This window comes from Octopus bimaculoides, chromosome 11, assembly GCF_046866305.1.
Source record: "Octopus bimaculoides isolate indiv1 chromosome 11, ASM4686630v1, whole genome shotgun sequence".
In the NCBI taxonomy this organism is placed as follows: domain Eukaryota; kingdom Metazoa; phylum Mollusca; class Cephalopoda; order Octopoda; family Octopodidae; genus Octopus; species Octopus bimaculoides.
Window position 1 is genome coordinate 45,081,418 of NC_142938.1, and position 12,535 is coordinate 45,093,952.

The 12,535-nt window shown below is 35.9% G+C and overlaps 1 protein-coding gene across 1 annotated transcript in view; it reads right to left on the reverse strand.

Moving 5' to 3' along the window:
- The window catches only part of LOC106879840 (uncharacterized), a 62,359-nt gene that overhangs the window by 47,595 nt on the left and 2,229 nt on the right, over positions 1-12,535 (reverse strand). Inside the window, exon 2 of the mRNA XM_014929544.3 lies at positions 3,043-3,796. Within this exon, the coding sequence (XP_014785030.2) occupies positions 3,043-3,742 (700 nt within the window). The 5' untranslated portion in view covers positions 3,743-3,796. The remainder of the gene's footprint in view (positions 1-3,042; positions 3,797-12,535) is intronic.

Genomic DNA, 12,535 nt, shown 5'->3' on the forward strand with positions numbered 1-12,535 from the left:
AGCAGGTTGTCGAACAAAGCCTTGATGTTGTCTTCAGATGTGAGGATAGGGGTGTGCACAGAGATCAGCGTAAGGGATCTGTCCCAAATGAGTGGGATCCAAACAATCATCAGGTGCTTACTGACAGCAGTTGAGATGAGTCTGTATTGGTCCGCGAGTTGTGTTTTGATGGCAATGCCAACTCCATGGTTCATTAGGATTCTTCCCCTTCCAAAAGAATGGTGTATTTGGAGTCAGCTTTTCTCATGCTGCCTTCTCCAGGAAGCCTAATCTCACTCAAAGCTACCATATCAATGTTGAAGCAGGCAAGTTCCTTGCAGATGAGGGCTGTATGTCACTCCAGACAATTAATATCACTCTTCTCCTAGAGAGTGCAATGTTCCAGGCCCCGAAAGTGAGAGGTTGTGAAGCAAAGGATTTAGTAGCTGATGATGGATGATTAGAAGTAGAGTTCCGACCGCTGAGTCCACCAGTCACAATATGCTGGCCAGATTGAGTTGCCATGTTCAATGTTTACCCCACCTTTTCCATGAAGATTATATATATATATATATATATATATATGATGATGATGATGATATGTATATATATATATATATATATATATATATATATAAAAATATATATATATATATCATCATCATAATCATCGTTTAACGTCTGCTTTCCATGCTAGCATAGGTTGGACGATTTAACTGAGGACTGGTGAACCAGATGGTTGCACCAGGCTCCAGTCTGATCTGGCAGAGTTTCTACAGCTGGATGCCCTTCCTAACGCCTGTTTTTTTTTTGTCTAATAGCCCTGTCAACCACATTGTTCCACTACCATGTTACCTTGGGTCAAGAGGGGACTTTGCATCATCCACAGATCTGGTCAGTGGCTCTCAGCAGGTTGTCCTGTAGAAACCTCCAGTTGTCTTCCATGTTGTGTGATGCTACATCTCCTTCTATTTCATCAAAGTCTTCAAGTAATATGTCTCTAAATCACTGTCCATTTGCAGGATCTTTAAGCTTCTAGATCCTTCTCCTCCAAACTGGTCTTCTTCTGGGCATCCATTTAGCCCTGATCCCAAAGTCACTAACTACTAATCTGTGTTGAGGGGTACATTCTTTGCCTGGGAAGGTTTTGGCATTTATAAGCAGCCTTCTTTCCCTTTTTCTGGTGAAGATGTAGTCAATTTAACTAAGTGTCGAGCGGATTTCCTGAAGTTGGTATTACAAACCATAAGATCATTTGCATCGTAGAACTCCAGCAGTCTGGTTCCTTCCTCACTGTGGGAACCAAAGCCATAGCCTCCATGTACGCCATGGAAGCCCCCTGCATGTTGTCCAACACTTCCATTGAAAACACCAGCCACAAAGAGAAGGTCCTGTCATATGTCAACAAGGTAGTCTGCAATAGGGTGTCATAAAATCGGTCTTTCTGCCCATCTGGTAGCCCCAGTTGAGGGGCATAGGCCAAGATAATGGTTGCTAACCTATGGTGAAGCACTAATCTAATCTGAAGTACTCTGTCACATACTCTGACTACCTTGATTACCTTATCAACCCAAATCTCCGCAAGAAGTATACCCACGCCCCTGACCCTGTCAGTGTTCCCTGCTCAGAAAATCTTGTACCTGTGTTCTTTGCCTGTGAGGAACCTAGCGGAACCTCCTCTCCACCTTACTTCTTGGATGCAGCACAAATCTACACATCTCCGTTCAAGCATCTCAACAATCTCACCAGACCTGACTTTCAGTGTACTGACGTTCAGTGTGCTGACGTTCAGTGTGCTGACGTTCAGTGTGCTGACGTTCAGTGTGCTGACGTTCAGTGTGCTGACGTTCAGTGTGCTGACGTTCAGTGTGCTGACGTTCAGTGTGCCAACTCTGAGGGTGTTGGAGGTGTGGGCCCGTGAGACCCTGGGATGAGGGACAGCAGTGTCATGTATCTGAAAAGAAAGCTTGCATTTGGCAGAATTCATAAACAAACAATAGTCTACAACCTGCATACACTACACCATTTTTATGCGCTATATGCTCGATAAACCCTAGGTAGGGGTGGGGATGGTGTTAGGCCCTTAGAAGTGTTCGCAGGAGACAACCAAGGATGACAGAGGATAGGAACTTCCAGTAAAGGTGTAGGGGTGCGAGGGCAGGCGAACCGCGAGCCAGCAAGTTTAGATGAGAGCATCTTCTGCACTTGCATACTATGGTTAGACAAATTTAGAGAGAATGAATTAATGAAATGATAGACTTGAATAAAATAAATAAAATGTGACGATTAATGGATATGCATGAACATAAGACAAACAAGACGAAGCTATCGGAACTATGTTTACATAGTAAAGAAATAGATAGATTATAAAGAACGAATGGGTGATGTTTATGATCTACGCAGAAACAGGAGTACATGAACGAGGTTGAAAAGACAAAATTTCTTATCTGAGCATCTTCTGAAATTCGTATTCTATCAGCAACACACACCATACATATATGAGTATGTATTTATCCTCACTGTTTGACAACCAGTGTCGGTGTGTTTATATCCCTATAACTTTGTTGTCTAGCAAAAAGAGATTCACAGAATAACCAGTAGATTTTCAAGCACAACATACATTTTATATTATCTACATAGATATTTTATATTTTCTATATTCATTTTTATATTCCAGTCGTGTATTCTATTAAACTTACATACAGTAAGGCATTTTAGTCCAAACCAATCCTTCTGGGGGTGTAACATAAAAGCACCTGTGTGGCAACATGTAAAAGCGCCCATGTGGTATCATGTAAAAGCACCTGTGTGATGCAACATGAAAGCACCCAGCATATTCTGTGAAGTGTTTGGCATTAGGAAGGGCATCCAGCCATAGAAACCATACCAAATCAAACTGGAATCTGGTGCAGCTTCTCAGCTTGCCAGCTCTGGTCACACCATCCAAACCATGCCAGCATGGACAACAGACATTAAATGATGATGATGATGATGATGATGAATGAATGAAAATAAAAGCAATCAAAGACCAAACATTTAAGGAAACATAAATTGTATGAATACCTCCAGTTTTGGAACCTGCTCTTTCTCTAGTGGTCCGTGAATTGGCTGAAGACATTTTTAATTCCGAGTCTCCATAATCTCCTAATGGAGAAGGTGTTTGACGTTTTTTGAGCTTAAATTCTGACACAGTTAACTCACTGTTTACGTTGTGTGTTTCAGTATTACTTGTTGTAACCCCTGTAGACAGAGCTGTATTAATATTGGCAGCTTCAGCTTTCTTTGCCGATCGGCTAAATTTAGCTTGCTCTCTCATAGCAGCTGTCTGCCATTGTCGAGGAATCACAACAACATTTGTGGTGAATTCTTTAAAGTTACACATTAATTGATATTCTAGACTTTTTGGTACCAGTTCTGCAAGGTTTGGTGTATTATCAAGATAAACTGCCAATTTGTCAAGTATTTTTTCTGAAGAAGCTTTAGACTGTTCATATAGTTGTCTCTGTGTCTCATCGTGGCTAGTCAAAGAAGAATCGAGGCGATTTCTCAGAGAAATGTATGTTTGAGTAAGTTCTGGAAGAAGGTTTCTTCTGATCGGGCCATCAGAAAAGTTGGGTTTCTGGTTCAGACATACTACAGCTGGTGAAGTGGGTGATGTCTTAGCACCAGACGAAACAGGAGCCTGTACACTATTATATTTGCGATACCGCTTTGGAGTGGGTCTGTTTGGAGCTTGATCATAGAAGAAAATCTGTGATTGCATTTTTCATAGTTGTAAGAAGTGGTCATTTTTGTCAGGTCATTCAGTCAAGCCATTCTAGGTGTAAAACAAAAAGGAAAATACAAAAAAAAATAATATATATATAGATTTTATTAAGCAGCAATGCAAGTATATACACTCACATTTGTACATATTAACATATATAGTCACAGGAGCTTATGTATAAAACATATGCTTAATTCTTCATAAGCACAGGTATACATATAAACATAAATACATTTATACACATATACACAGACTCCTTTGTGCACGCATACACATAATTAATTTTCATATAGACAAAGTCAAATCATAATAATGAAGAAACCCTCTCTCATTTATGCAATGATGTTTGGAGCTTTAGGTAAGAGCTGAGAATCCAGAAACAGAACACAAATTCATCTCATATATATATATATATATATATATATATATATATATATGTGGCACATAAAAGACACCATTTCGAGCGTGGCCGTTTTCGTGCAGGGTGACACGTAAAAGCACCTACTACACTCTCTGAGTGGTTGGCGTTAGGAAGGGCATCCAGCTGTAGAAACTCTGCCAAATTGGATTGGAGCCTGGTGTTGCCATCCGGTTTCACCAGTCCTCAGTCAAATCGTCCAACCCATGCTAGCATGGAAAGCGGACGTTAAACGACGACGATATATATATATATATATATATATATATATATATATATATATATATATATATAGAGCACCATGATCTTTCAAAGATTAGCAGAAATCTTGCACATTTATATATATATATATATATATATATATATATATATAAATGTGCAAGATTTCTGCTAATCTTTGAAAGATCATGGTGCTCTAACAATAAAATTCTAGCATAAAAATCTCTAAAGCATTTATGAAATGAATAGAAATTAGACCTCTTCTGATCTTGTATGTAGTTTGAGAGAGGATAGAATTAAAACAGAATATAACAAATCTTAGTTTACACCATAAATCATGGTAAAATTTTCATAAATGTATTTGTGAAAATGTACATAAATATATTGAATAGATAATATGTATTGTAGAAATAGCATTATGGCAAACATACATATGTATTGGCTTGCTTTATAAAGTTAGCTGGAAAATGTCTACAAGCAGATAATTGACAGCAGTGCTATTGATGTAGATAACATGTTTTGAAGTTGGTAGACACCTTACTAAGAAGATTCCTCACAAAACTTAACATCTATTGTGATTTAAGATAACTGAAAGAGAACAATTCTGCTCTGTATTATTACTTTCTGGGAAAGTTAGTTGTTAGTTTTTACTGATGTCAAACGAATTGAGCCAGAGTTGGTCAAGTGTCCATTTTAGATACTTGAGAATATTAACTCTGACTGGCTAAAATAACAAACATGGCAAAACAGTGAAACATTAAATGGAGTTCCTACATTTCTGTTTTTGACTATCACTCATTGTCAACAACCACAGAACAGATGACATCTGTGTCTAAGTCTTGAGCAAGAAATGTATCAAAAGTATTTGTATCTATTCCTGAAATTGTAATTTAAATGTAATATGTTTGTCCAATTCCAATGTTTTTAAAGCTGCACATAGTCTTCAGTTATATATCTTGGCAAGACCAGTAGATTTCCTGATGGGAGGATGATTCTTGATAATCAGTTTTATTCATTCAGTTGTAGTAGACTATCAAATATCTAAAATATGTAACTGAAATTCATATGTAACTGAAATCCAAGCTCTACCTACAGGAGATAGTAGCCAAATCACCCTCAAATCTTAAATTGATAAAAGGAAGGAATTATTGGATAATGTAATCCTAGATACTCATTGTCTTGCTAAGTCTGCTTGATTACAACTGACCTGATGCTAAACAACAGCAACGATATATTTATACCTATACTATATATAGGTATAAATTTATTTATACCTATACTATATTAAACCATGTGAAAGTGCATGGCCTAGTGGTCTGGATGTTGCACTCACAATCACAAAATCATGGTTTCAATTCCCAGACTGGTTATGCTAACATCAAATGCTGATGGTTACTGTCATTCTTGACTGCAACAACATCTCATACAAATTTTGAACTAACTTAGAGTAAACATCTTTTCTTTGACATTGGTAGTAATGACAATACACAGCTTGTTAACAATAGAAATAAATATTTTTGTATTTAAAATCTCAAAAGAATTTGTGTTCTTTTCATCCCTTCAACTCATCCAATTCATCATACTGACACACATACAAAAACATTCTTATAACAAACTTATTTTTCAGAATTTTGTAAATAATTGATAATAAACTGAGCAATAGTTTTCTAAGCACTCCATTAATTTCTAAAGTTACCATGCAAAGTGCTCGAGTAATTTTTCATTTGATTTTCAGTGCATCATGAATATAAAAGGATTGACAAGCAGTGATTTACATATCCCCAATAGAATTTACAATATAAATATGATTGAACAATACAACTAAGCTGTCAATTGTCATTGGCTTCAAATGGTTAACTTAATGATAATAAGGCTCAGTCATTAAACTGCTGCTGGCAGTTGTAGTCTGTAAAAGAGTTAATGTATTGTTAACTGGATTATATTCAAATTAGTCAATATGTTACAGTTCTATATTTAAGAGATGAGGAATTATGTACATTATTTACATTTATTTACATTCGACGGATATTTGTCTTCATCTTGATTGTTGATAACACAACGTTTCAGCTGATACACCCTCCACAGCCTTCATCAGGTGTCTTGGGGAAATTTCGAACCTGGGTTCTTATCCCTAAGGTATTTTTTGATGTTATTATTATTATTATTATTATTATTATTATTATTATTATTATTATTCTGGTCATTGCCTGGAATCGAACTTGGAATCTTGGGGTTTGTAGCCCACGCTCTTAACCACTATGCCATATACCCATGGGCCCATGGGCATGAGGCGTAGTGGTTAAGAGCGCGGGCTATTAACTCCAAATTCCGAGTTCGATTCCAGGCAAAAGAGGGACTTGTGAAAACGAAAGCCATCCCTATTAGAAGAGGAATATTCCAGGGAGACACGCTCTCTCCACTCCTGTTCTGCCTGGCACTCACACCTTTAACTGAATTGCTAAATAGAACTGGATGCGGTTACAAATGCTACAGAAAAACAGTCAGCCACCTTCTATATATGGATGACCTAAAATTATATGCTAAAAATGACAGAGAGCTAGAAATATTACTATAGACAGTACACGGCTTTACCAAGGAAATAGATATGAAATTCGGATTAGAAAAATGTGCCAAAGCAACCCCGAAAAGAGGAAAATTAGTTAAAAGTAGCAATATAACACTAGATAAAGCCAATGAAATAAGAGAACTAGACGAAAGCCAACCATACAAGTATTTAGGAGTCAATGAACTAGATAGGATACAACATACACAAATGAAAGAAAAAATAAAGAAAGAGTACTATAGACGAGTTAGATCAATACTAAAAACAGAGCTCAATGCTAAAAACAAGATAATGGGTATCAACACTTTAGCTGTCCCAGTTATAAGCTACAGCTACAACATCCTTAACTGGACACTAAGCGAACTATCTAAAATAGACAGGAAAACAAGAAAAATAATGACAGGATATAGGATGCACCACCCAAAATCTGACATAGAAAGGCTATATATACAACGCACAGAAGGTGGCAGGGGTCTTATACAGCTAGAAAACTATTGTAAAATAACCACCATAGGACTGCAAAAATACCTACTCCAGAAGCAAGGAAAACTAATACAAATAGCCACAAAACACGAGCAAAACAAAAAACTGTTTTCAGTATTTAAGGAAGCCGACAAATACAAACAAGAAATCAATCTACCTAACAAATACGAAGAAGAAGAAGAAGAAGAAGAAACAACAAAAGCTATAAAACAAATGAAATCCAAACTAAAACTAGAACAGCAACGGACCATGATAAAACGATGGCAAGAAAAGCCCCTACATGGTAAATACTGGGCTAAACTAAATGCAAAAGAAATAGACAGAGAAAAATCCCAGCAATGGTTGAGAAGCTCAGGACTCAAAGCAGAGACTGAAGGATTTTTAATTGCTGCACAAGACCAAAGCCTCCCCACCAGAAATTACCAAAAACACTTAATGAAAAGAAACATAACAAGTAACTGTAGAATATGTGGAGATGGACAAGAAACAATAAATCATATTATCTCTGGCTGCCCAGTCCTGGCTAAGAAGGAATATATTCACAGACACAACAGAGCTGGGACCTATATACACTGGAAGCTATGCCAACACTATGGAATAACAACAGAAAAAAGATGGTATAAACACAAGCCAGAAAAGGTCACAGAAAACGAGAAAGCAACCATACTCTGGGATATGCCAATACACACAGATAGAGAAATTAAGGCAAATAGACCAGATATAGTTTTCAAAGATCATGAAGAAAAAAAATGCTTTCTAATTGATATATCAATACCAGCAGATGACAACATTTCTCTAAAAGAAATGGAAAAACTTTCAAAATACAAAGACCTGGAAATAGAGATAACTTGAATGTGGGATCTAAAAACAGAAACAATTCCTATCATAGTAGGTGCCTTAGGTATAATAAAAAAATATTCAGACAAATACATAACAAAAACACCAGGACTTACAAATATATATAACATACAGAAAATTGCACTACTGGGTACTGCACACATTCTACGCAAAACACTTTCAATACAGTAAACATAAGAGCACCACAGCAAACCACAGCACATACCCAAGGCGCACAGAGCTGCGCTCGGTAGTGAAGTGAAAGCACATTATAAAAATAAAACTACTGAATAATAATAATAATAATAATAATAATAATAATAATAATACTAACAACAACATCGAAAAATACCTTGGGAATGAGAACCCAGGTTCAAAATTTTCCCAAGGTTGGAGGGTGTATCAGCCGAAACGTTGTGTTAACAACAAACAGGATGAGGACAAATATCCGTCAAATGTAAATAATGTAAATAATGTAGTCAATATGTTGTTGAAAGAAGACAAAAAAATTTACAATGAAAATTGATTTATATAGTTGTCATTTTGAATTGGGCATAAACGTAACTCTCTCTTTCTTTCTCTCTCTCTCTCTCATCCACACAAAATCTCTCTCTCATACACACACAGTCATTACATCATGATTGTGTGTGTGCGCGCGCACGCAAGTGTGTGTGTGTGTGTGTGTGTGCACACATATATATATATATATATATAAAATATGATATAATATAATCTTATAATAATTCTGCTTGTTCCTCCATTACTTAGCCCATCTGTAAGTCTTCCACGTGATTAGTTGAGGGGAAAGGCGAAGAGTGAAAGAAAACGGAATGAGAAAAAGAGGGTAAAGCAAAGAGTGAGAGAGAAAGAGGAAGTCTATAAAATTGTACATAAAGTATATAAAGTGTATATATAAAGAACATTAAATAATCATTATATTTCAATTTCCTTCACTTTTCAATGATTAGGAGATGAGCGACTAGATTTTGATACAGGCTCAACACAGGCTATGCTTTCAGGTTTTTGGGATAAAGTTTTCAGAAATAAACCATTAAGTTTATCATTAATTCTGTGAAAGATTCATGAGTCCCATTGGGATAATATAATATGATAATAATACACTAAAGTGTATGGCTTAGTGGTTAAGGTGTTGCACTTATAATTGCAAAGTCATGGTTTCAATTCCCAGACTGGTGGTGCATTGTGTTCTCAAGCAAAACAGTTTATTTCACATTGCTCCAATCTACCCAGCTGTAAATGGATAACCCTGTGATGGTCTAACATTCTGTTCAGTGGGGAATGTTAGCCTGCTTGCCTAGCATGTGGGGTGACATCATTCGGAAGCTACAACAATGTGGGGAAGCTTATTTTGCCCAGCAGTGTATAACAGCATCCAGTTGTCTGATCAATACAGGGGTGTATATATATATATATATATATATATATATATATATATATATATATATATATATATATATATATATATATATATATATATATATATATATATATATATATATATATATATATATATATATATATATATATATATATATATATATATATATATATATAAACAAGTTTTACTATGGATTGCGTTATGGCTCTTATTTAAATTGATATATATATATATATATAAACAATCGCAGCATGGAAGGTGTTTATAAGCCATCTAAGAAACACACAAACCCGTTAGATTCACTTCAACATTTAAATCTAATTTGCCAAATTATTTTCATCGCTTTGAGACCGCGACCTGTTCACTAACAAAATTCCATGCTGCATCATTTTTTTTTAGTCAGTGAACAGGTCATGATCTCAAAGTGACGAAAATATTTTGGCAAATTAAATTTAAATGTCGAAGTGAATCTAACGGTTTTTGTGTGTTTCTTAAATGGCTTATAAACACCTTCCATGCTGCAATATATGTATATTTTGCTGTTGATGAAATTTTAACCATAGATTTTAAACACAAATGAAGTAATATTCGTAAAATTTCAACTTCTTAGGAGTTAGTAAAATCCCTTAATAGGCCTAACCTGGTCACCTGTATGGTGAGGAATCCTACATTGGGGACTTTTAATGACCGGGGTAGGGTAGCTGACTGCTTATTGTGATTATTTGTCTTTTGGTTTCATGTAGCTTTGCTCTCTTTTACAAACCCAATGAACTTTTGTATATTTCCAATTTCAAAGAAATTTGAACAATAGATATAAGACACAAGTTAAAAAAGATTCCCAACAATTCAACTTCTCTGGTTGACTTTAAGACCCCACCCCCAATAGGGGCCATAGCTCCCACATTTTAGAGCTCCCTGTGGTCCATTTTTCAGGAGCAAAAACCTTTGAATAGGTTTAATAAGATATGAACTTTGGAATCTGGGCATAAAGATGAGTAGTATGGGATAAATATGTCATGATTAGAATTTTTGTTAGGGTGTGTAAAGAGGGAAAGAACCATCATTAAAATTCTTAATCTTCAATCTTGATGATATTCAAATCATAGGTATTCCAGTTCATTAGAGAAAATATAAAAGTAAAGTCTAATTCTTCAATTCCATGTGACAGGCAATGCTGGGTATCTCTGTTAGTATATATATATATATATATATATATATATATATATATATATATATATATATGCTGTGTGGTAAGAAGTTTGCTTTCCAAATACATGGTTCTGGGTTCAGTCCCACTGCATGCATCTTGAGCAAGTATCTTTTACTACAGCCTCAGGCCAACCAAAGCCTTGGGAGTGGATTTGGTAGACAAAAACTGAACGAAGCCCATCATATGCATATATCTATATATATCTATGTGTATGTGTCTGAATATCTGCGTTTTCCCCACCACTGCTTAATCACTGCTGTTGGTTTGTTTATATCCTCATAACCTAGCAGTTAGCAAAAGGAACTGATAAAATAAGTACCAGACTTAATGCAAAAGTACTGGAGTTGATTTGTTTGAGTAAGAACTCCTGAAGGTGGTGTCCCAGCATGGCAGCAGCCCAATGACTGCAAAAGATAAAAGACACACACACACACGTGTACACACATACACACATAGTGCATAATGTAAAAGCAAAAAAATACTTAAAATGAACATTAAGAGAACAACTCAGAATGAACAAATTATGATGCTATTAGCTTAATGCTTGAAAGGAGGATGGAGTAGTTTGACGTTTTAGACGTTAATTGTTACAACATAATGAGAATTCACTAATATATATTATAGAAACCATTGTTACTTAAACCTTTGCCTGTTTAAAGCATTTCCATAAGTTTGTCCTAAACATCCACGCCTGTTTTCAGACATTTAGAGTATTGGAAATAAATGACACTACTAGAATGACAGTGACAACCATTTTGTTACAATCATGGAATGTCAAGGCAAGGAGACAAACATGTACACACACACACACACACACACACCACACACACACACACACACACACACCACACAGACACACACACCACACACACAAATATATGTATGTATATACATTGGCTGTGTGGTGAAACTTTGTTTCCCAACCACACAATTCTGGGTTCAGTCCCATAGTGCAGCATCTTTGGGCCAACTAAAGCCTTGTGAGTGAATTTGGTAAACGGAAATTGAAAAGAAGCTTGTCGCATGTGTGTGTGTGTGTGTGTGTGTGTGTGTTTATGTGTCTTTGTGTCTGTGTTTGTCCCCCAGCACTGCTTAACAACCAGTGTTGGTTTGTTTATGTCCCTATAGCTTAGTAGTTTAGCAAAAGAGGCCTATAGAATGAGCATCAGAATTTTAAAAAAATAAATATTGGAATCGATTCATTTGACTAAAAATTCTTCAAGGCAGTGCCCAAGCATAACTGCAGTCTAATGACGGAAACAAGTAAAAGATATAAGTATCTATGTACAATGTCTACCTACCTACCTATCTATATATCTATCTATCTATTTATCTATCTATCTATCTATCTATCTATCTATCTATCTAGACAGACAGACAGACAGACAGACAGGCAAGCAGGCAGGCAGGCAGACAGACAGACAGACAGACAGACAGACAGACAGACAGACAGACAGACAGACAGATAGATAGATAGATAGATAGATAGATAGATAGGTAGGTAGGTAGACATTGTACATAGATACTTATATCTTTTACCTGTTTCAGTCATTAAACTGCAGTTATACTTGGGCACTGCCTTGAAGAATTTTTAGTCAAATGAATCGACTCCAGTATTTATTTTAAAAAAATCCTGATACTCATTCTATAGGCCTTGCTTT